At 41.0% G+C, this 22,511-nt stretch overlaps 2 protein-coding genes and 1 long non-coding RNA gene across 3 annotated transcripts; 1 reads left to right on the top strand and 2 right to left on the bottom strand.

Moving 5' to 3' along the window:
* The first annotated feature begins 290 nt into the window (after window positions 1-290).
* Window positions 291-13,822, top strand: LOC133421733 (myosin heavy chain, fast skeletal muscle-like). The gene is made up of 41 exons (XM_061711475.1): window positions 291-303; window positions 497-546; window positions 653-876; window positions 1,062-1,205; window positions 1,352-1,508; window positions 1,593-1,620; window positions 1,707-1,821; window positions 1,901-1,993; window positions 2,074-2,137; window positions 2,237-2,335; window positions 2,422-2,525; window positions 2,607-2,745; window positions 3,108-3,226; window positions 3,324-3,473; window positions 3,559-3,729; window positions 3,838-4,144; window positions 4,327-4,394; window positions 4,492-4,579; window positions 4,657-4,774; window positions 4,887-5,010; window positions 5,102-5,238; window positions 5,453-5,708; window positions 5,843-6,085; window positions 6,200-6,376; window positions 6,462-6,607; window positions 6,690-6,780; window positions 6,869-7,258; window positions 7,947-8,073; window positions 8,151-8,269; window positions 8,402-8,598; window positions 8,684-8,867; window positions 8,971-9,136; window positions 9,238-9,362; window positions 9,501-9,809; window positions 9,900-10,103; window positions 10,193-10,318; window positions 10,399-10,569; window positions 10,691-10,795; window positions 12,544-12,639; window positions 12,778-12,909; window positions 13,708-13,822. The coding sequence occupies exons 3-41, from the start codon at window positions 670-672 to the stop codon at window positions 13,720-13,722; spliced, it is 5,811 nt and encodes a 1,936-aa protein (XP_061567459.1). The 5' UTR covers window positions 291-303; window positions 497-546; window positions 653-669; the 3' UTR covers window positions 13,723-13,822.
* Window positions 13,823-14,080: 258 nt separating this feature from the next.
* On the bottom strand, window positions 14,081-15,638 carry LOC133421738 (uncharacterized). The gene is made up of 3 exons (XR_009770695.1): window positions 15,462-15,638; window positions 14,950-14,988; window positions 14,081-14,815 (listed from the first exon to the last, which is right to left on the bottom strand). It is a non-coding gene; the product is annotated as an uncharacterized LOC133421738 (long non-coding RNA).
* A 336-nt stretch (window positions 15,639-15,974) lies between these two features.
* Window positions 15,975-22,414, bottom strand: LOC133422590 (uncharacterized). Its single transcript, XM_061712606.1, has 12 exons — window positions 22,200-22,414; window positions 21,898-22,000; window positions 21,761-21,825; window positions 21,493-21,633; window positions 21,218-21,374; window positions 20,969-21,117; window positions 17,385-17,519; window positions 17,141-17,285; window positions 16,794-16,963; window positions 16,517-16,666; window positions 16,223-16,376; window positions 15,975-16,129 (listed from the first exon to the last, which is right to left on the bottom strand). The coding sequence occupies exons 1-12, from the start codon at window positions 22,230-22,232 to the stop codon at window positions 15,975-15,977; spliced, it is 1,557 nt and encodes a 518-aa protein (XP_061568590.1). The 5' UTR covers window positions 22,233-22,414.
* Window positions 22,415-22,511: the final 97 nt, after the last annotated feature.

Raw genomic sequence — 22,511 nt, 5'->3', positions numbered from 1 at the left:
ATTCTATTGTTTCTTAAAAAGTAATTATTTATTATTTTAATCGGTAAAAATCTAAATATCCATCTTTACTGCTCTTTGCCTGCTTTGTTTGGGTACAAGGAAAATATATACTGTTACGAATATGCTTACGAGGCAATATCATCACTGTCAGACACTGTCAGTGTCAGTGTCACAGGATTAGAGAGAACATAACAAGAATACATTACCAAATTCAGAAGGGCACACCTACCGAGTAGACAGTCCTCCCTCTATAAAAGAAGCCACTTTAAGACTCTGGCGATAACTGGTGGGCTGCCAAGTTAGGTGAGATGTCCCTTGGTTAACATTGAGGCAAACTAACTTATTTTTCATGGTCGTACGACAAAAAATTGTTCTTTGTGTAATTCAGTTGTGTTAATTTTGATTGTGTAATCGTGTTCTGTAGAAAATTCCATACACATATGCAAGACGTGGGACAGATGTGTATAAGTGCTTATGTTTTACAATTTACCAACAGGATCAACACAACAAACCTGTTTATTCCATCATCTACTTGGAGCAAAGCAGGTAAACCAAAAATCTGAGTAAATTACAATTGCTAAGTATACTATGAGTAAGTTAATATTTGAAGCAATACAAGATAAATAAAGTCTGTATGTACTCTCATTTTCAGCCATCTGACGTGCCAAAATGAGCACTGATGCAGAGATGGAGGCCTATGGCCCGGCGTCCATCTACCTCCGGAAACCAGAAAGGGAGAGGATTGAAGCCCAGACTGCTCCGTTTGATGCCAAAACAGCCTTCTTTGTCACTGAACCTGCTGAGATGTATCTTAAGGGTAAACTGACAAAGAGAGAGGGTGGCAAAGCCACAGTTGAGACTCTCGAAGGAGGAAAAGTAAGAGAAACATTATTCTGTTCTAAATAAATGAAACAGTAAATGTGATACACTTGACACTGTTACGGGAAAGGTAAGTGAATAAAATGACGTGACATGATACAACTTCCTCAGCAAATGAGCATTCATTTTATTGATGTGCTATCCTATTTATATTCACTATAAATGCTGTTTTTCCTTTTAAGACTCTCACTGTCAAAGAGGAAGAAATCTGCCCAATGAATCCTCCAAAATTTGACAAGATTGAGGACATGGCCATGATGACCCACCTCAATGAGCCCGCTGTGTTGTATAACCTCAAAGAGCGTTTTTCATCATGGATGATCTACGTAAGGGTTTACATTTAGATGAGAATGAATACACACTGTCAATTAACGTAAATATTATCAGGTCATCATGTTGTGTTTTTACCAACTATATATAATCTTCTCAAATGTAAGCCATGATGTTCATCATGAATTTTCTCTTTTACCAGACCTACTCTGGCCTGTTCTGCGTGGTCGTGAACCCCTACAAGTGGCTTCCAGTATACGATAGTCAGGTTGTCAATGCATACAGAGGCAAGAAGAGGATTGAGGCTCCTCCCCACATCTTCTCCATCTCTGATAACGCCTATCAGTTCATGCTCACTGGTAAGATTAAGTTATTCTAGAATTTAGGAAGGGACTTTTTTAAGAATTCAATCTAGTAGCTTACTTGTTTTTGTTTCTTCATAGATCGTGAGAACCAGTCTATCCTCATTACGTGAGTGAAACACAATATTCCAAATTGAATTTTTTTACAAGTCTGATTACTACTTAGCTGAGTGAGGAATATTTTTGATTTCATAGCGGAGAATCTGGTGCAGGAAAGACTGTCAACACCAAGCGTGTCATCCAGTACTTTGCAACAATTGCAGTGGTTGGGGGGGGTAAGAAACAGGAGGGTTCTTCAGGGAAAATACAGGTAAAATTGAATGCCAAACACCTATGCCATGTTTGAATATTGTTTTTTTATGTGAAGCTAAATACGTTTCACTCTGTAGGGTTCTCTGGAGGATCAAATCATTGCAGCAAACCCACTGCTGGAGGCCTATGGTAATGCCAAGACTGTGAGGAATGACAACTCGTCCCGCTTCGTAAGCAATAGTGCAATCAATCTTCACATTTAATAATATAATTATTTCCCAGATTCTGACATTTTGTGGTGAATGTTTAGGGTAAATTCATCAGAATCCACTTTGGCACTTCTGGCAAGCTAGCCTCAGCTGATATTGAAACATGTAAGTTTAAATTGATTTACCCTTGGTTACTAGCAATGTTCAAATGTAGTGTCTTACATTATTTCCTGATGTTTCCATCAAAAAAAAAAAATCTCTTAGATCTGCTGGAGAAGTCTCGCGTTACCTTCCAGTTGTCTGCAGAAAGGAGCTACCACATCTTCTATCAGTTGATGACTGGCCACAAGCCAGAGATCCTGGGTATATCAAAAGATAAAAATATAAAATAAAAATATTTGGACATTAAAATATATGCCTTCTTATACCTTTCTTCTACTTTCTTTCAGAGGCTCTTCTGATCACCACCAACCCCTACGATTATCACATGATCAGTCAGGGTGAAATCACTGTCAAGAGCATCAATGATGTGGAGGAGTACATCGCAACTGATGTAAGTTGATAGTAATTAACCAAATATTATCCCTCTTTAAGAAGAACAGATTTAAAAATAGAACCTGTCTATGCATTGCAGACTGCTATCGACATCTTGGGCTTCACTGCTGATGAGAAGTTCAACATCTACAAGCTGACTGGTGCTGTGATGCATCATGGCAACATGAAATTCAAGCAGAAGCAGCGTGAGGAGCAGGCTGAACCTGATGGCACCGAAGGTAACTTCATACATGTTGTGATATTGCATAATTATTACAGTACTTCATAACACCTAAAGGGGTTTACATATGGTAAATAAAGAACAGAATTACCTCAAAAAAGCAGTTTTCTGCAAAAATATTAGGCTGAGTGATGGCAGATTAGAGTATGACTGCCAACATGCAGCAAGACTCATGCTGTAATGTAATTATTGTGGCAAAATTACACCAATAGCTTACCCAAGAAGACATATTAGAAGTCCTACAGAGTAGCTGTCCAGAATTGGCAACAAACATGTACCGGTACATAAAAATGAAATACATCGTAAGTGCTAGTGATATGGCTTGTTCAGCTCTTGAAACACTTTTGTTCTTTCCATCAGTGGCTGACAAAATCGGCTACCTGCTGGGCCTGAACTCAGCTGATATGCTGAAATGTCTGTGCTACCCAAGGGTCAAGGTCGGAAATGAGATGGTCACCAAAGGTCAGACTGTCAACCAGGTATGTCAAATAACGTTTATTTGTCGAATATTTTAATATAATTTTTTAAATGAATATATTCAGAAAATATGTAAATGCCTAAAATCTCTTCCTACAGGTCAACAACGCTGTCTCGGCTCTGTGCAAGTCTATCTATGAGAAGATGTTCTTGTGGATGGTCGTACGTATCAATGAGATGTTGGACACAAAGCAGTCAAGATCCTTCTTCATTGGAGTGTTGGACATTGCTGGATTTGAGATCTTTGATGTGCGTTGTTAAAAATAATTTTATTCGGGAGTTTGATGAGTCAATAATATTTTTCAAAAAAATAAATACCTTTTTGTAATTACAGTTCAACAGCTTGGAGCAGCTCTGCATCAACTTCACCAATGAGAAACTGCAACAGTTCTTCAACCACCACATGTTTGTCCTGGAGCAAGAGGAGTACAAGAAAGAAGGCATTGAATGGGAGTTCATTGACTTCGGTATGGACTTGGCTGCCTGCATTGAGCTTATTGAGAAGGTATGTGACCATGTTATTGCTTAATACATTTAAAAATGGTTGTAGATACTAAATACTTAAATATGAAATTCAACAACTGCTTTAGAATGAGATGTGATTTATTCTCAGCCAATGGGCATCTTCTCCATCCTTGAAGAGGAGTGCATGTTCCCCAAGGCAACAGACACCTCTTTCAAGAACAAGCTGCATGATCAGCATCTTGGAAAGACCAAGGCCTTTGAGAAGCCTAAACCCGCAAAGGGCAAGGCTGAAGCTCACTTCTCCCTGGTCCACTATGCTGGTACAGTGGATTACAACATCACTGGCTGGCTGGACAAGAACAAGGACCCACTGAACGACTCAGTGGTGCAGCTCTACCAGAAGTCTGGAAACAAACTGATGTGCTTCTTGTATGCAGCTCATGCTGGGGCTGAAGGTAGGAGCCAGATACTGGGACTCCTGAATAATCAATAATATTGCTGCCTCTTACATATCAACCTATAAATTAAGACAAGTGTGAAACTCAGTGAAATTGTGTGTTAAAAAAACAGATGTATCAGTTAATTTCTTTATAATTTTCCAGTCCCTAATAATGAAATATTACCTTTCGGAACACAGAGGCTGCCGGCAAGAAGGCTGGAAAGAAGAAGGGTGGTTCCTTCCAAACTGTGTCTGCACTTTTCAGGGTATGTTAAACATAAATATAATCAAGATATGATTTAAGTTGATCGGTCGAATTTTTAAAAGTGACTTGACAATTACTGTAAATACTACATTTACCAGGAGAACTTGGGCAAGCTGATGACCAACTTGAGGAGCACTCACCCTCACTTTGTCCGTTGCCTGATTCCCAACGAATCAAAGACACCAGGTCTGTTGTGGTCTTTTTTACTTCTGGTAACATAAACATAAAAAGTATCTTTAGTTTGACAGATTTCCAATAAACAGGTCTTATGGAGAACTTCCTGGTCATCCACCAGCTGAGGTGTAACGGTGTGCTGGAAGGCATCAGAATCTGTAGGAAGGGCTTCCCCAGCAGAATCCTCTACGGTGATTTCAAGCAGAGGTGATTGCTTTTTTGAGTAATTAATCATTTTTACAAGCCCTTTCAAAAACAGATGTCAAGAGAATAAAAATATCTTCAGTCACAGCATGAAACACTAATATCTACCTTGCAGATACAAAGTATTGAATGCCAGCGTCATCCCTGAGGGACAGTTCATTGACAACAAGAAATGTGCAGAGAAGTTGCTGGGCTCCATTGATGTGGACCACACTCAGTACAAGTTTGGACACACTAAGGTACATTTCAGTGGGATCATATCAATTATTTTGGACATGATGACCTTCCCCATCCATACGGACATGTAATATTGTGCATGTTACAACATAGGTGTTCTTCAAAGCTGGTCTGCTGGGTACACTTGAGGAGATGAGAGATGAGAAACTGGCTCAGCTGGTGACCATGACTCAGGCTCTCGCCAGAGGATATGTCATGAGGAAGGAGTTTGTTAAGATGATGGCGAGAAGGTATTATTATCATAAAATAAAGCTGAAATCTCACTGTAATTTCTCAATAGGCTCAAAGGTTCAAAAGTTCATTAACATAGCCCAAGTGCAATAATGTGGAAGATGAGTGCGAAGAAACAAATATTCTAGAGACTTGGTACTGCATCTTGTTTGTAGGTAACTCTATTCAAGGGCAGTGGCATACTATGGGTAACATTTTTGTTTCTTTTTTTAGAGAAGCTGTCTTCAGCATCCAGTACAACATCCGCTCATTCATGAATGTGAAAAACTGGCCATGGATGAATCTCTACTTCAAGATCAAGCCTCTTCTGAAGAGTGCTGAGACTGAGAAGGAGCTCATGAATATGAAGGAGAACTATGAAAAGATGAAAACAGACCTGGCTACGGCTCTGGCCAAAAAGAAGGAGCTAGAGGAGAAGATGGTTAGCATCCTGCAAGAGAAGAATGACCTGCAACTCCAAGTGGCTTCAGTAAGTAACTGACACAGTAAATGCGGTTTTATTTACTGGAACAAAATAATAGAGATTTGTTAATATGTATATACATTTATGGTTGGCTTAAAGTTCAGTACAGTTATTACCAAGACGTTATGTGTGAAATACAGGAAACGGAAAATCTCTCAGATGCTGAGGAAAGGTGCGAGGGGCTCATTAAGAGCAAGATCCAGCTTGAGGCCAAACTCAAAGAGACAACAGAGAGACTGGAGGATGAAGAGGAAATCAACGCTGAGCTGACTGCCAAGAAGAGGAAGCTGGAGGATGAATGCTCTGAGCTGAAGAAAGACATCGACGACTTGGAACTCACCTTGGCTAAAGTGGAGAAGGAGAAACATGCCACTGAAAACAAGGTAAAGTTCTTGTTCCTCTCAACTTATTAATGTGAAATATACGGTAGCTTTGGACATGAGTTGCTATTAAGCAACATGTAATTTTAAACAATCTTTACTTTTGTCCACTACTAGGTGAAAAACCTCACTGAAGAGATGGCATCTCAAGATGAATCCATTGCCAAGCTGACCAAGGAGAAGAAAGCTCTCCAGGAGGCCCATCAGCAAACACTGGATGACCTGCAGGCAGAGGAAGACAAAGTCAACACTCTGACCAAGTCCAAGACAAAGCTGGAACAACAAGTGGATGATGTAAGCTTTCTTATAGTAAAATATGAAGTAATATAGGCAATAGGTAATTGAAGAGAAATCAAATACATTTTTTTTTACATTATAGCTTGAGGGATCATTGGAGCAAGAGAAGAAGCTCCGTATGGACCTTGAGAGAGCCAAGAGGAAGCTTGAGGGAGATCTGAAACTGGCCCAGGAATCCATCATGGATCTGGAGAATGACAAGCAGCAGTCTGACGAGAAAATTAAAAAGTAAATAAAAGCCATAATTAAATAGACCGTGGAAGTAAATGCAGTTTAATAATTAAACATGTTGTGATTTGTTGAAATCTAGGAAGGACTTTGAAATCAGCCAGCTCCTCAGCAAGATTGAGGATGAGCAGTCCCTTGGTGCTCAGCTTCAGAAGAAAATTAAGGAACTCCAGGTAACATTTCATGTTTATATTAAACTTACTGAGAACAAAATACTCTTCAGTCAGTAATATCTCCTCACATTATGATCATCAACTCTAGGCTCGCATTGAAGAGCTGGAAGAGGAGATTGAGGCTGAGAGAGCTGCTCGGGCTAAGGTAGAGAAGCAGAGAGCTGATCTCTCAAGGGAGCTTGAGGAGATCAGTGAGAGGCTTGAGGAAGCTGGAGGAGCAACATCTGCTCAGATTGAGATGAACAAGAAGCGTGAGGCTGAGTTCCAGAAGTTGCGTAGGGACCTTGAAGAATCCACCCTGCAGCATGAAGCTACTGCAGCAGCTCTCCGCAAGAAGCAGGCCGACACTGTTGCAGAGCTGGGAGAGCAGATCGACAACCTCCAACGTGTCAAGCAGAAGCTGGAGAAGGAGAAGAGCGAGTACAAGATGGAGATTGATGACCTCTCCAGCAACATGGAGGCAATTGCCAAGGCTAAGGTATAAAGTCATAAATTATTAATGACAGTGATTTGTGCATGATCTATCGTTGGGAGAAAAGGCCATTGACTCAATATAAACAAAAAATTGTTATAGGGTATGTTTTGGGAGAAAATCAATTAAGGCTCGAGAGTGGTCGGCTGCACAAAATGAATCACAAAACACACACTCGCTTTTGCTATAATGATATATGAATACCTTTATTACCACAAGAAAAGCAAGCATTGCACATAGAAGACACACACACAATTACTCTTTTGCTAGGATAAATGTGTCAAGTTATCCCCCACAAATGATAGAGCAAGATCACTGACAATTACACAGGGCTAGGCCTTATAATACTCTTACCTCGACACAGAAGACTGGAGAGCCGAACAGTCCTGGACAGAGTGGCCAAAAAAACCCGGCTGGGCGTCGTGCACAAAACCCGCAGCAGACTCTGCCCGAACTTCCGGCTGTCTCCGTCTTTATAACTTTACTAAGTCTTGGCCTCCCGCCACGTAGCTCGCGTCCCACGGGAACTCAGTCCCGTGTGAACAAGCCACATAGGGGGTGCCTCTCTCACAGTTACATTTGTTAATAAACAGCAGGTGCAGAGCTGATATGAGCGTCCTTCGACCGCACTGAGACTGTGTTTTGGGAATTCAGGGCATTTCCAGGACACAAATATATATATTTCTCCCTTCAGGGTAACTTGGAGAAGATGTGCAGAACTCTTGAGGACCAGCTCAGTGAGATCAAAACCAAAAATGATGAGAATGTTCGCCAGCTGAATGACATTAATGTACAAAGGGCCAGACTTCAGACTGAGAACGGTAAGTGACTGAGCATGAGATTAAGTTTTATGGTAATTCTTTGTAACTTCCTGCATTAATCAATGGGTTCTTTGCAGGTGAGTTTGGTCGTCAGTTGGAGGAGAAAGAAGGACTTGTTTCTCAGCTGACCAGAAGCAAACAGGCTTTCACTCAGCAGATTGAGGAGCTCAAGAGACACGTTGAGGAGGAAGTCAAGGTATGAAAATGAAACCGCTTCCTTAGATTTACTTATTAAGGTGTGCATAAAGAATATAAAACTAAACTAAACATTACAATCCAGCATATTAATGTAACAATGCTTTAACAAGGAGTTCTGTGTGTTTTACAGGCCAAGAACGCCCTGGCCCATGCTGTCCAGTCAGCCCGCCATGACTGTGATCTGCTCAGAGAGCAGTTCGAGGAGGAGCAGGAGGCCAAGGCTGAGCTGCAGAGAGGAATGTCCAAGGCCAACAGTGAGGTGGCTCAGTGGAGAAGCAAATATGAAACGGATGCTATCCAGCGCACAGAAGAACTGGAGGAGGCCAAGTAAGTTACTACAACGGCTCATTTAAATCCCATTGGAATTGTCTTGTTTATCGTCAACATACTTAAAAATATCTCACCTTGACAGGAAAAAGCTTGCTCAGCGTCTGCAGGACGCTGAGGAATCCATTGAGGCTGTGAACTCCAAGTGTGCCTCACTGGAGAAGACCAAGCAGAGGCTGCAGGGTGAGGTGGAGGACCTCATGATTGATGTGGAGAGAGCCAATGCTCTGGCTGCCAACCTTGACAAGAAGCAGAGGAACTTTGACAAAGTAAAATGTTCATCTCTGAATTAAAATTTCTTTGGAATCTGATAAAAAATATATACTCTACATCAAACAGCAATTAAAATGATCCTACTGTATATACATCCAGGTCCTTGCAGAATGGAAACAGAAGTATGAGGAGGGCCAAGCAGAGCTGGAAGGAGCCCTGAAGGAGGCTCGTTCTCTCAGCACTGAGCTGTTCAAGATGAAGAACTCCTATGAGGAGTCACTGGATCAGCTGGAGACCATGAAGAGAGAGAACAAGAACCTGCAGCGTACGTTCAATTAAAAACAATAGAAATATATCTATGTATTTATGATATTAGTCACAATATTAATCTAAAAATGATCTCTTTTACATTTTTTTTGCCTTCAGAGGAGATCTCAGATCTGACTGAACAACTTGGTGAGACTGGAAAGAGCATTCATGAGCTGGAGAAAGCCAAGAAGAGTGTGGAGACAGAGAAGATTGAACTTCAGACTGCACTGGAGGAAGCTGAGGTATGACAATAATAAGTTCACCGGCAGTTACAAATGACACAAAGAAGTTTGTGAGTGCTTAAGTTTGGGTTAATGAACTTTCTCTAACAGGAAACATAGTTTGAGTTTTTAACATAAAATGTCACTGTGTAAATTAAGGGTACTTTGGAGCATGAGGAGGCCAAGATTCTCCGTGTGCAGCTTGAGCTCAATCAGGTCAAGGGCGAGGTTGACAGGAAGCTGGCAGAGAAGGACGAGGAGATGGAGCAGATCAAGAGAAACAGCCAGAGGGTGATTGACTCCATGCAGAGTACTCTTGATGCCGAGGTCAGGAGCAGGAATGATGCCATGAGAGTCAAGAAGAAGATGGAGGGAGACCTCAATGAGATGGAGATTCAGCTCAGCCACGCCAACAGGCAGGCTGCTGAGGCCCAGAAGCAACTGAGGAATGTCCAGGGACAGTTCAAGGTGAGTTTGCTCAGTGCTGTTATCACTGAGTTTAAATGAAACAGCTTTGGAGTAAAGACAATTTAGACTAACTCTCACTGTCATTGTCAGGATGCCCAACTGCACCTGGATGAGGCTATCAGGGGACAGGAAGACATGAAGGAGCAGGTTGCCATGGTGGAGCGTAGGAATGTTCTGATGTTAGCTGAGATTGAGGAGCTGAGAGTTGCTCTGGAGCAGACAGAGAGAGGACGTAAAGTGGCTGAGCAGGAGTTGGTTGATGCTAGTGAACGTGTCGGCCTGCTTCACTCCCAGGTTAGTTTTCCAAAATGCATAACAACCATGTGCCCTAAAAACTGTAAGACAAAGAAACTGACAGTGCGTTGTCTTGATCAATTTTTCAGAACACCAGCCTTATCAACACCAAGAAGAAGCTGGAATCTGACCTTGTGCAGGTTCAGGGTGAGGTGGAGGATACTGTTCAGGAAGCAAGAAATGCTGAGGAGAAAGCCAAAAAGGCTATCACTGATGTAAGTTTACATCTCAGAAAGATTGATTTTCTTTTTTTATCTTTAATGAATGCTGAATTTCAAAATATTCATCCTTTCAGGCTGCTATGATGGCTGAGGAGCTGAAGAAGGAACAGGACACCAGCTCCCACCTGGAGAGGATGAAGAAGAACTTGGAGATCACAGTCAAGGACCTGCAGCACCGTCTGGATGAGGCTGAGAATCTGGCCATGAAGGGTGGCAAGAAGCAACTCCAGAAACTGGAGTCCAGGGTATGATCATTACAGCATTTCAAGTTCATCTATTTAAATATTTCAAAACAAACACAATTATCATATAAACTATACATTTCTTTTCTGTAGAGAAACATGATTATTTATTATGGCATTATAGGTTCGTGAGCTGGAGTCTGAAGTTGATGCTGAGCAGAGGCGTGGAGCTGATGCTGTTAAAGGAGTCCGCAAATATGAGAGGAGAGTGAAGGAGCTGACATACCAGGTATACAGATGATATTTCATCATCATCATCATCATCATCATCATCATCATCATCATCATCATTTATTTTAACTCACGACCATGATCACATGGTATGGAGCACAAGTATACAAACATTTGTACATTTATAGCAAGCTGTACATGTTAAACTAAAATACTCAATTTGGCAAAATAAATATCATTTAAACAGAGGAAGGACATTCTTCAAAAAGGCTCCTAATTTATAAATAACATTAATCTTATTAGATTGTAGTAACAAAATCAATTTAAACATAGATGGTCGGTTTGTATTGTTGTGCAACTCAGGTAGCTAAGCTGATCAGTTATCGAAGGCTAATGATAATTCTATTAAAGAATTATTAATAATTAATAAAGTTGACTATTTATCAAATTGAATTATCAAAATGATAATAATTCTCGTAGGGGCACCACCCCGGGGCCTTAATCCAGGGAAAAATGATAACTTAACAGCGGAAAATCAGTCTCAGATGATTAGGATTACTCTGCAGAACAGTACATCTTACTATCACTTACAGAATAACAATTGAAGGGTGAGATTCGAGCACTGGCTCTGCTCAAACAATCAGTTTGTGACCAAAATCCGTATGAAATAACAACAACCACTCATTAAAAATCAATCAGAATTTATTTACATCTAGGTGTCAAAAGATGGTAACGTAACACCCCAAATAAATCCTGATGGCACACTACGTTATTATAAAACCATTAATTAACTAGAAAAACAACAATCAATAAAAATGAAATGAAAGTTAATTGCATGGGATGTAAAAGAAATCAAATGCAAGATGGGATCTTTGGCCCGCAGCCAAAAGATCCAGCTGCTCAGGACGGAAGGTTGATCGGAAGAGAGCGAAAAAGGGAGCAGCTGCAGGGTTTTGATCCTACGCGCGCTGCGGTGACGTCATCGGTGCCTCGCTCGGGATTGGGTGCGTCGCAGGCGCCGCCCCATCCCGCAAGGCATGCTGGGATTGTAGTTCATGGCACGGTGGCCATTTTAAGAGGCACATTAAAGCGGGTTTCAGGCTGGGGGGGGTTGCTGGTATTTATAGGTTTTGGGTCTGTTCAAAGAGGCAGTACCCCCCTTTGAGGCCTGGCAGGAACCTGGTTTCCTGGGTTTTCGCTGTCCTGCTTTGATCTGGGGCCATGCAGCGGGGGTCATCAACGGACTATCTCGAGCCAGGCCGAGATGACCAGGAGGTTAGCAGCAGGGGGTCATAAAACTCTGACTTCAGGAAGAAGGGCCAAAGTCTGGCTTTACTGGTCTTCATAATCCTGAAATTGTTCGTATACATTTATAACAGTCCATATGATCACTGGGTGTGGTCCAACAGTATAATACTTTGGTAAATATTTTTGTCGGAGATTCATTATATTTACATTTTTACATTCTAACAAAATATGAAATTCATCTCCAATACGGTTGACATTACAGAGGTTATAGAATCTCTGACTTCTATCCTGACCTTTATACCTTCCAGTGACTTTTGGGATTCTGGTGTTATTCATCCTAAAATTACAAATGGCTTGATTTTGACACAATAAGTACTGTTCTAGCTTAAACTCTTGCTTAAACTCTACATAAATATCACAGGATGTCATCCTATAGAGTTCACTTCGCCATTTTTGCAGAAATTGATCTCTCAACCTTTGCTCAACAGTTACAACAATTAACCTACTGCTTTCATTCAGCTTCAGCAGTTCATTACTCACATTCATTTATCTTTATAGACTGAGGAGGACAAGAAGAATGTGCACAGACTTCAGGATCTGGTGGACAAGCTGCAGCTCAAAGTTAAGGCTTACAAGAGACAGTCTGAGGAGGCGGTAAGTTAAACACTTATGCGTCAATAGAGTTTTAAGATAAGATAAGATATCCTTTACTTTCTTTATTTTTTTCAGTTTTGGACAAACACTAGTACAGTTGTGTTGTAACTAAGCTTTATGCGTCGATTCCCCTTGCAGGAGGAGCAGGCCAACACCCACATGTCCAGGTACAGAAAGGTCCAGCATGAACTGGAGGAAGCTCAGGAGCGTGCTGACATCGCTGAGTCTCAGGTCAACAAGCTCAGGGCCAAGAGCCGTGACCATGGAAAGGTAACGTTTCACTCAAGCCATTTTTACAAAGAGGTCAGAACACGTCGCTCTATTATTGACTGTACTGCCTGTGCTATCACAAAACACACTGCCTTCCGCTATCTGAAGACAGCCCGTTTCGTCTCACGGCCAAGTTCCTAATGTCTCTGCTCACTGTCTTATTCAGTCGGCGGTAAATAAAACAAGCTAATAAAAATAATTATTATTTACCTTGCTATTCCAGTGGAATACACACAACAGCACACTCCCTGTGGCATTTCCAATACTGGAGTGAGGATTCGGAGATGGTTTTTCCTCCAGGGTACTAAGCAAGATTGCTAGGCAGCCGAGGCACCAGGGTTCTTAGGGCAGATATTACCCCAAGTCAAGTCACAAAGTTCATAAAAGGGCCAGTCCCGTCGGCCTCTGCCTTTTTTGTAGTCATGGTCTAATTTATTTATTTACTTTTATTCATTTATAACGTTTTTATTTTTAATCCTGCAGAACATTGATTTAATCCTCACGCCCTGTTAGGTCTTCCGGGACCACCATATTATACAGAACTCCTTTCCTTTTCCTCCCAGTGGTCTAACAGCTCCACCATTAAGCCTCTGCATTTCACACGTCACAGCAAGGTAGAATGAAGGCACCACAGTGGCAGAACAACTGGCTGTTAGAATGAGCCACATTCTTTAACAGTATCACATATCAAAACGTGATGTCTTCCCTCAGACTCTACAAGAGTTACTGTGGGAAGTTGGTATCTCGAGCGTTGTGACTGGTATTCAAATTTAATTTTCTGAATCTTCTCTTTTCCAGGGAGCTGAAGAGTAATAATCAAGATCCAGCTGAGATACTGAAGGGTCCATAAAATATGAATCTTTCACCATGTAATTTTGTCTCTGTCTTCAATAAATGTTTAAAACTTTTAAAATGCTTATTTTTCTTTCCAGTTGTTTGGTTCAGCTGTATGTAATCATATCATGCCAGGTGAAACATGATAATGCTCTGAGACAAAGCTAAACTAGAGCTCAGTATTGCATTATAGATATTAGATGGCATTATTTTGTCAACAATTCAAAGGTCATAGGAAGGCAAATTAAGAATTTAAGTAAGATAATAAGACCAAATGCAAGTTTTAGTTTATTATTTTGGTTTTATTGTAAATTCTTCATTATGCATTTTGTCATAACCTTACATAGTTTAACAGAGCTATATAAATATATATTCTGTGTATATAGTATACATTGCAAATTTAAAGTAAAATAAGACACAAACCTAAGCATTTTCACCCACACCAAAAAAATTAAAAGACAACAGTGCATACCCTGCATGTATGTCAAATTCTAGCATCAAACTACTTATAATATAACCCTAGCAGGAGCTTCTAATTACTGTGGGCATCTGAAAACAACAAAAACTCTAATGTGACATTATTTTCAAAACCAATACTGATGTTTCATTGGTAATTTCCATAATTGTTCCTGTATTCCAAGTCCAATGTCTCTTATTTATTGGAACCACTCTTCTTATCTTTCTTTCCAGTCCCCTTTCCCTTTCTTTGCTCTACCTTTTCCCTCTCCTGAAACTCTTTAGCATTTTGTCCTCCTTGGGGCATTCCTTTTTGCAGGTGGGCTGTGTGTATCTTCTCAATCAGGGAAAAGCAGTCCTCATCAGGGCTGATAAGGGGGGTCACAAACTTGGCGGGTGAACCTCGGTAAGGAGATGATGGCCGTGAATGGACTTTCCTGGGACTGGCACGGCTTGGAGAACAGTGCTTGGATTTAACATGTTTTTTGGGGATAAGATTTAAGTCTAGGGTTAGGGGTCTGCCAAATACTGGATTCAGAGGTATCACGATATTATCTCCTGGTGCACGTAGTGTTAGAAAGATTTCTGGAATCTGATATTTTTCATTTTTCAGTCCCTTCAACAAAAAAGAAAGTTAAATAAATATTGTTTTTTGATTGTTGTTGTTTTTTTAAGACAACAAAACAATGTTACATTAAGAATAGCTTTTGTGTGGACTTAAAGTTCTTCCCAAGTTGTGGGAGAGCTTACCGGCGGTGGCGTGATGCTCAAGGAGACCTTTACATTCAACTGTAAAAAGAAAAAAAAGAACATGTCATTATTCACATCTTTTTTTTCTAGTGACAGGCATTTATTCATATATAGCATCCATAAGCTTAACAAATCACAGAACAGATTCACTTAAAGCACAAAAAGGCTGTAAGCCCACTTTATATGTAAAAATCATACATTGATCTCAAAAAAAGGAGTTTATAAAAAAAAAAAAAAAAAAAAAAAAAAGGAGTTTATATCTCACAAACTGAAACCCAGAACTGAGGAGGTGATGATTTAAAACCTATTCAAGCTTAAATCATACATACTGAGCTTCAGTGTCTTTGACGTAGACGAATTTCCAAGAAAGTCATGACAGATTAACCAAACTGGCAAAAATATATGATCCATATACAGAAAACGGTATATCGCGTATGAACTCTAAATAGTTTCTCCTCACAACACACTTTCAATTGAACTAAAATGACAAATACTTATCCTGAGAAATTAACCTGTGCTGAAGAACTATGATTCTTCTGAAATTCTGTTTCAGGAGTAAACGAGGCTGATTTTGGTAGAGCCAAGGTAGAGCCAGAATATAAAGAAGCTATTTGGGGCTGAGAAGTACTCCTAGAATACAACTTCCTGGAGGAGTCAGGTGTACCTTCATCCACTGTGATGTATGGAGTAGAGGCCTTGGAAAGAAGAAATAGATAAACAAAAAAAAATCGGTCAATGTCAAGTCTTTCTAGAACTACTATATCAAACCTAAATTGTGTCATTATGAGAAAGCTACATAGAGCAGAGCTGGAAGGTGGAATTTCAGGTTAGTTTTTTTTTTCTTTAAATCAGTGTTGTAAAATATGGAGCCTGTTCACATTTAGAATGAGAAATTGTAAAAGTCAGTAAGTTTCCTGTTTTTTCTCTACATCACATGTTAAGTTGTTCTTAGTAAAGAAAACACCTTGTGTATTCTAAGAAACACCAGCAGAGGGAAAGCCTGAGATTCCAAGCAGCAAACAAGCTCACCAACTTACTAGCATTAAAGCTCTTATATTTCCTCCATTTTCCTTTTCTTTGGATTTCCCATTGTCTGGAAGGACAGAAACACGCTGATATGCTGGTTGGCGGGATTCAGTAGAGGTGACGATTTTGATGACTTCATCAGGTTCTGCACAAGCTGAAGAGAGTCAGGAGTTATTCCTGCTGCCTCAGAGACAGAAAAACACACACACATTCATACCCTGTGTTTGTTTTTTTTGTTTTTCCTGACCTAAAGGTACATTATAGAAAGCTCCTCCACCGTGTACTGGCGTGGCTGGTGTACTTCGGCTGGACTGTAAAGAGCACCGTTGTTCTTCCATGCGTCCACTTTGTGAATCTCCTATCATATTAAAGAACCACTCCTGGTCAGGTGGAGACAAATCCTAGACAAGGTGAAGGTGCAAAAGCAATGGCAAGTAAGATGATTTCCAAAAACTTAGCAAATAAACAATACCACTTAAAATGCCAAAAAGAAATTCTGGAATAAAATATACAGATTACAGTGTGCATAAGGACATCTGACCTGACAATGTTGGTTGGTTTTTAAGGGGGCAGAGCTCTGGGGAGGGTGAATAAAAGTATTGGACATGAAATCTTTGCTCTGACTAGAGGGGGTCCTCTGATTCTTGATGATCTGGGGTGCTGAACATCTCTGTTCATCCATCCTTGAGCCCTGTGGGAGAAAAATAAGTTATTGTAACACTTTTTAGGTAGTAAATGGATCGCTTGTGTCAAAAAAAAAGTGTCAAAAATACTTCATAATAGTTTAGTAGATAGACTATGCTACATATGGGACAGACCTGGACTCTTGACACCATGTAACATAAGTTGCTTGCATCCTTCTCTGCAGAAGTTAATGTTGATGTGCTACCTCCATTCTGTATTCCCGGTAATGAAGGAAGACATATTCTTTGGTCATCAAGCCGATGGCCCTGAGCATTAGCCAGCAAGCTGAAGAGCTTATCTGAATCTGAGCGTTGATTGGTGAAATTAAAAAAGAAAAAAAGGGTTTTCTACGTGTACACAATTATTACAGCTATGTCAATATACCATATCAATAAAGTTATTGATATCATATATGATATATAGATGATATATTAATGATATTATAGATATTAAAAACAATGGGAAAACATGCTTTTTTAACCTTGGGGCATCATGCTCTGACTGAGCTGGTGTTTGGTTGGGGTTTGCGGATTAACATTTAACACACATCGCTGTCCATCCATTCGAGCATCTTGTGAATGATTCATTAACTTGAAAAGGTCCTCAAGGTCAGTTGGAGTCGAAATCTAAGTAAGAAAATGTAAATAATATATCTTTAGATATGTAAATGAATAATTATCTTATATGGGATGGAGACTCAAATGGGAGAGAAAACCCAAACAAACCTGTTTTTGAGATACTTCATCTTTACTCTTTGGTTGCTCTGTGCCTGAGCTTGGTCTGGAGAAGGCTGGTGATCGCTGTGTGTTTGGGGTTTGGATAGGAGCAAGGGAACACCGTTGGTCATCCATTCTGGAGCCCTGAAAAAGACACGAGAGCAGTATCTCTTTTTAATCCATGATTTGTTAGAAATCATTTCTAAAACTGGAGTTTTAAAGAAAACCTTAAGATTTTCATTAAAACCTCCCCTTTTCAGTCTCTAAAGAAGATACAAACATAAAATTAAAGCTGCAAGCAGCGATGAACGGGCCCTCGCACCCTTGTGCATGTTCAGGCGTATTGCCGTGGAAGCGCTTGTATGACTTGCATGTAGATTCTTCAGGCCTGGACATTTAGCGGATGACACCACCCACGACTCTCTATGTCAAACCATTCAAAAGTTATGCCCGAAAATAGGGATAGGGGATCAAATATTGACCAATCAGAAAAAGGGGCGGGGCTAATTCAGGCCAATGAAGGTCAAGTACTCAATACTGAGTCCGATGACACCACCCACGTCTTTATCACAACCCGTTCAAAAGTTATGGCAGAAAGTAGGAACTATCAGATATCGACCAATCAGATGAAGGGGCGGGGCTAATTTGCACCAATTATGTTCAAAGACTCAAAACCAAGTCCGATGACACCACCCACGACTCTTTATGTCAAACCATTCAAAAGTTATGGCAGAAAATAGGAACAATCACAAATCGACCAATCAGAATAAGGGGCAGGGCTAAGTCATGCCAATGAAAGTCAATGACTCAAAACTCAGTCCGATGACACCACCCACGAGTCACGACTCTATGTGAAACCATTCAAAAGTTATGGCAGAAAGTAGGAACTATCACATGTGGACCAATCAGATGAAGGGGGGGTGTGCTTTTTGGCGTCTAGCGTCGCCACAGAAAGTTTTAGAAAGAGAAAAGTAATGTGCGTCGTCACAGGATGGAGACCCACATTTTGATTAATTCAAAATGGCCGACTTCCTGTTCGGTTTCGGCCATGGCGCCAAGAGACTTTTCTTTAAGTTGCGACATGATACAGGTGTGTACCGATTTTCGTGCATGTACGTCAAACCGTATTGTGGGGCTTGAGGCACAAATTTTTATAGGGGGCGCTGTTGAGCCATTTTGCCACGCCCATTAATGCAAACCATTAAATGTAAAAAAATTTCGCCAGGCCTGGCTTGTGTGCAAAATATGGTGACTTAACCATAATTAATAAATTAGTAGTCCAACATACTTACTGACAAAATAAAAAAATACTTTATAACCTGTGAATAACTGAATGCCCATTCCTTATATTTTGCCGATCAGCCCTGCACAATTTTACAGTTCTCAGGAAAAATACTAGAACCCAAGACGAATCCCCTGTATGTGAAAACATTCTAATTTTGATTCTTATTGAACATAGAACTCTACATTTACATTTGTATCATAACAATTCTGTCTCTCTTGTCGGACATCCCTCCTCATCTTTCATTGCACACCAGCGAGTGAACGCCGGGCTAATGTTTATTCTTGTCCGAGCATTTTTTTTTTTTTTTTGTCCGGGCATTTAGCTTGTTACTCTCCCGCTTTCTTTTTTCGCCTCCTCCGATAAAACTTTTATTTTCTTAGTTTTTTTCGCTGCTTCAGCCATGATACCAGCTTCTGCGGAGCTGCGCTCTACGCCCCGCCCAGCTTTCGTCTCGACTACGAATCGGGAAGGAGGGGGAAGTGACGTATGCCGTAAAGCAGTCAAAGCCGTAAAATGTTTTAGTTTTTTAGTGTGGAAGGGTTCCTACCATGCCCCTCAAAGTTACATGCAGTGCAGTGCAGTGAAGGCGATACAGACCCCTCAGACCATGACAGAGGTGTCAACCGGTTTGAACAACCAGACACCCCTCCCACCACCCACCCAGCCCTGCTGCAACTTCCCCCGACTGGAGCCTCTTCTGCTCCAAGGACTCTCACCTCAACCCCCCTCCGAGCATCGGAGTTGAGGACGCCGTCATCTTCGTCATGCAGAGGTCCCTGGCCCACCTGGAGCGGGCTGGAAGCACTGTGAGGATCATGTTTTATGATTTCTCCAGTGCCTTCAACACCATCCAGCCAGAACTGCTGGGGAAACTGCACCATGCTGGAGTCTGCCAGCAGCTGACATCATGGGTCCTGGACTTCCTCACAAACAGACCACAGTTTGTGAGGACAGGAGGCTGTGTGTCTGACACGGTGATCTGCAACACCGGAGCTCCACAGGGGACCGTCCTGGCCCCCTTCCTCTTCACCGTCTACACAGCCGACTTCACCCACTACACATCAACCTGCCACCTCCAGAAGTTCTCGGACGACTCCGCCATCGTCCGTCTCATTAACAACGGAGACGAGACGGAGTACCGAGAACTGAATCACAGATTCGTGGACTGGTGCCAGCGGAACCGCCTCCAGATTAACTCTGGAAAAACGAAGGAACTGGTGGCGGACTTCCGCCGGCGCAAAGTCCCCCCCTCGCCGGTGAACATCCAGGGAACGGACATAGAGATTGTGGACTCTTATAAGTACCTGGGTGTTCACCTGAACAATAAACTGGACTGGACTGTTAACACCCAGGCCCTATACAAAAAGGGCCAAAGCCGACTCCACCTGCTGCGCAGACTGAGGTCCTTCGGAGTGAGGGACGGCCTCCTGAGGACCTTCTATGACTCTGTGGTGGCGTCTGCCATCTTTTATGGGGTGGTCTGCTGGAGCAGCTGCAGCAGAGAGGAAGAGACTGGACAAGGTGGTGAGGAAAGCCGGCTCTGTCCTGGGCTGCAGTCTGGACCGGGTGGAGGTGGTGGGGGAGAGGAGGATGGTGGCTAAGCTGTCCTCCATCATGGACAATGTCTCCCACCCCCTTCATGAGACTGTCAGAGCCCTGGAGAGCTCCATTAGTGACCGGCTTCGTCACCCACGATGCACCACCGAGAGGCATCGCAGGTCCTTCCTCCCCGCTGCCATCAGACTGTACAACAAGGCCTGCTCTCAGTAGCCAGTGGACTATAAGATGTGCAATAATATAATATGTGCAATAATATAAGATGTGCAATATCTGTCAATCTGCCAGTCTACCTCACAACACTCCACCTGCTTTTCTGGACTGTTTAACTGTATATACTGTTCATATCCTGTTTATACATATTTTATACGTATCTTTTTGTATTCTTTATATATTTTTTTATTTCTGACTTTTCAGTCTTTTTACCCCTCCCCTACATGTGTGTGCTAAGTGTACTGCTGACAACAAAATAAGTTTCCCCACTGAGGGAGAAAATAAAGGATATCTTATCTTATCTTATTAAACCTGTTGTAAGTTTATGTACCATCTCAATGACTCTGGAAATATTATATTAAGGTTGAAAAGTTACATAGTGCTGCTTTAACAGCCTTGTCATTTCCATGAAAATAAAAATACAGTTCTCAACCTTATTGATTGTGTAATATTTAGGATAGATTCTGGTTACATGTGGGACTTTTTTTTGGTAACTATATATCTCAATATATCTTAAATGAAACAGAGCTGTACTGACCTGCACTTTAGAGACCATAAAACACAAGTCGCTTGAGCTTCCATGAGAATTTTCACTCTGTAATCCTGGTAATGACGGAAGACACACTCGCTGATCATCGAACCCATGGCTCTGTGTGCTGACCAAAAGGTTGAAGAGCATTTCAGGATCTGGAAGTTAAAATATTAAAATGAAAGAAAACATTTTGATTAAAATAACTTTTAAAACAAAGGCTGAATATCAATAAGTGTTAACAGTTAATGTTTCTACCTATGTTTTCACTTGCAGCTGGGGTTCTGTCTGCATGCTTGGGTGAGCAGGGAGCACTTTTGGTGAGATCTAAAATGCAGCACTGGTCATCCATGCGTCCACGCTGTCCAAGCATGATCATATTCATGAACTTCTGCTGTTCCTCAGATGATTCCGTCTTTTTTTCCCCATACAATATTGTGATGAAGAAGATTTAATCCAGAGAGGATGAACAAGATTTTACTACAATGAAAATTCTTAAAAGCACCACAATGACAGAGATGGACAGAACAAACCTTGAAAGAATTGGAGCGGTCACGCTGAGGAGTCTGTAACTGATTGTCTGGTATCAACAGATGCTTCCTGTTTCTATCTGGAGTACTCTGGACCACAGAAATCTGAGGTGCAGAACCATGATGGTTATTGCTCCCAGGTTCCTGAGAAAACAAGGGATATTTTGGAAGAGTTTTCAGTTAATTATTTAACCCACCACCTGTACAGGTGCATGCACCCAGCTCTATATTTCTTCTCTCAGGCTCAGTATTTTTCTCTGGCCAGCAGCACCTGTAATTCAACGTGGTGTCCATGTTTCTTGTCCGAGGTATGACAGAGCATCTCACTGCTTGAGCCTGTGGGGTGTAGAAATGAAATGATGAATAGTCAATGTAACCACATTGTGAAGGACATTTGTACAGTCCCACCTGTGGAAACTTTAACAGGAGCCAAAGAGCATCGCTGTTCATCCATTCGTTCACGCTGCGAGTAACCGATTATTTTCAGGATCTGGTCCTCCTCTGAAGATTCCTTTGAACATAGGAGGTAACAGAATAAGTGTCAATTGTCACGACTTGTCAATAATTTTTTTCGTTAAATTAGTTTGAAACTCTTTTTTTGCATCTTTATCAAATGTATATCTTAGTTTTTTATCCCTACCAGGTAATCCTACAGGTTTTCCTGGCCGCACATAAATAATTATAAAAATTATCAATGTAAAATGTCTTACTTGAATGTCGGCAGTTTTTGATTTTGAATCCATTCCAGCAGATGGCGTGAAAAATAATAATCCAATAACAAAAAATAAATATAATTTTAAAAAAGTCTGAAGATCTCAAACAAAACACTAGACAAGGAGACCATGTTACAAAATAAACAAATACATAAAAAATTAAATCTTCCTTGGATTGGAGAAACCATCCAACACTTTTCAACTGAGTGGAAATGACTCCAACTGATGCTACTCTAAACACATCCTGAATATGAGAGGGTTTTAAATGGAGCTGAATCTGCCACCATCTCTGAAATCAGTGACCCATTC

Source organism: Cololabis saira, chromosome 21, assembly GCF_033807715.1.
Source record: "Cololabis saira isolate AMF1-May2022 chromosome 21, fColSai1.1, whole genome shotgun sequence".
In the NCBI taxonomy this organism is placed as follows: Eukaryota; Metazoa; Chordata; class Actinopteri; order Beloniformes; family Belonidae; genus Cololabis; species Cololabis saira.
The sequence above is the reverse complement of the archived record's forward strand: the minus strand, read 5'-3'. Positions and strand labels throughout refer to the sequence as shown.

Excerpts from the sequence above, each read along its gene's own strand:
- LOC133421733 (XM_061711475.1), top strand. The coding sequence starts at position 670 with ATGAGCACTGATGCAGAGATGGAGGCCTATGGCCCGGCGTCCATCTAC. Across the intron at positions 4,145-4,326 it reads AGCTCATGCTGGGGCTGAAG|AGGCTGCCGGCAAGAAGGCT; the intron begins GTAGGAGCCAGA and ends TTCGGAACACAG. Across the intron at positions 8,599-8,683 it reads GAAGAACTGGAGGAGGCCAA|GAAAAAGCTTGCTCAGCGTC; the intron begins GTAAGTTACTAC and ends TCACCTTGACAG.
- LOC133422590 (XM_061712606.1), bottom strand. The coding sequence starts at position 22,232 with ATGGATTCAAAATCAAAAACTGCCGACATTCAA. Across the intron at positions 21,375-21,492 it reads ACCGCTCCAATTCTTTCAAG|ACGGAATCATCTGAGGAACA; the intron begins GTTTGTTCTGTC and ends GGGGAAAAAAAG. Across the intron at positions 17,520-20,968 it reads TTATGGTCTCTAAAGTGCAG|GGCTCCAGAATGGATGACCA; the intron begins GTCAGTACAGCT and ends TGTCTTTTTCAG.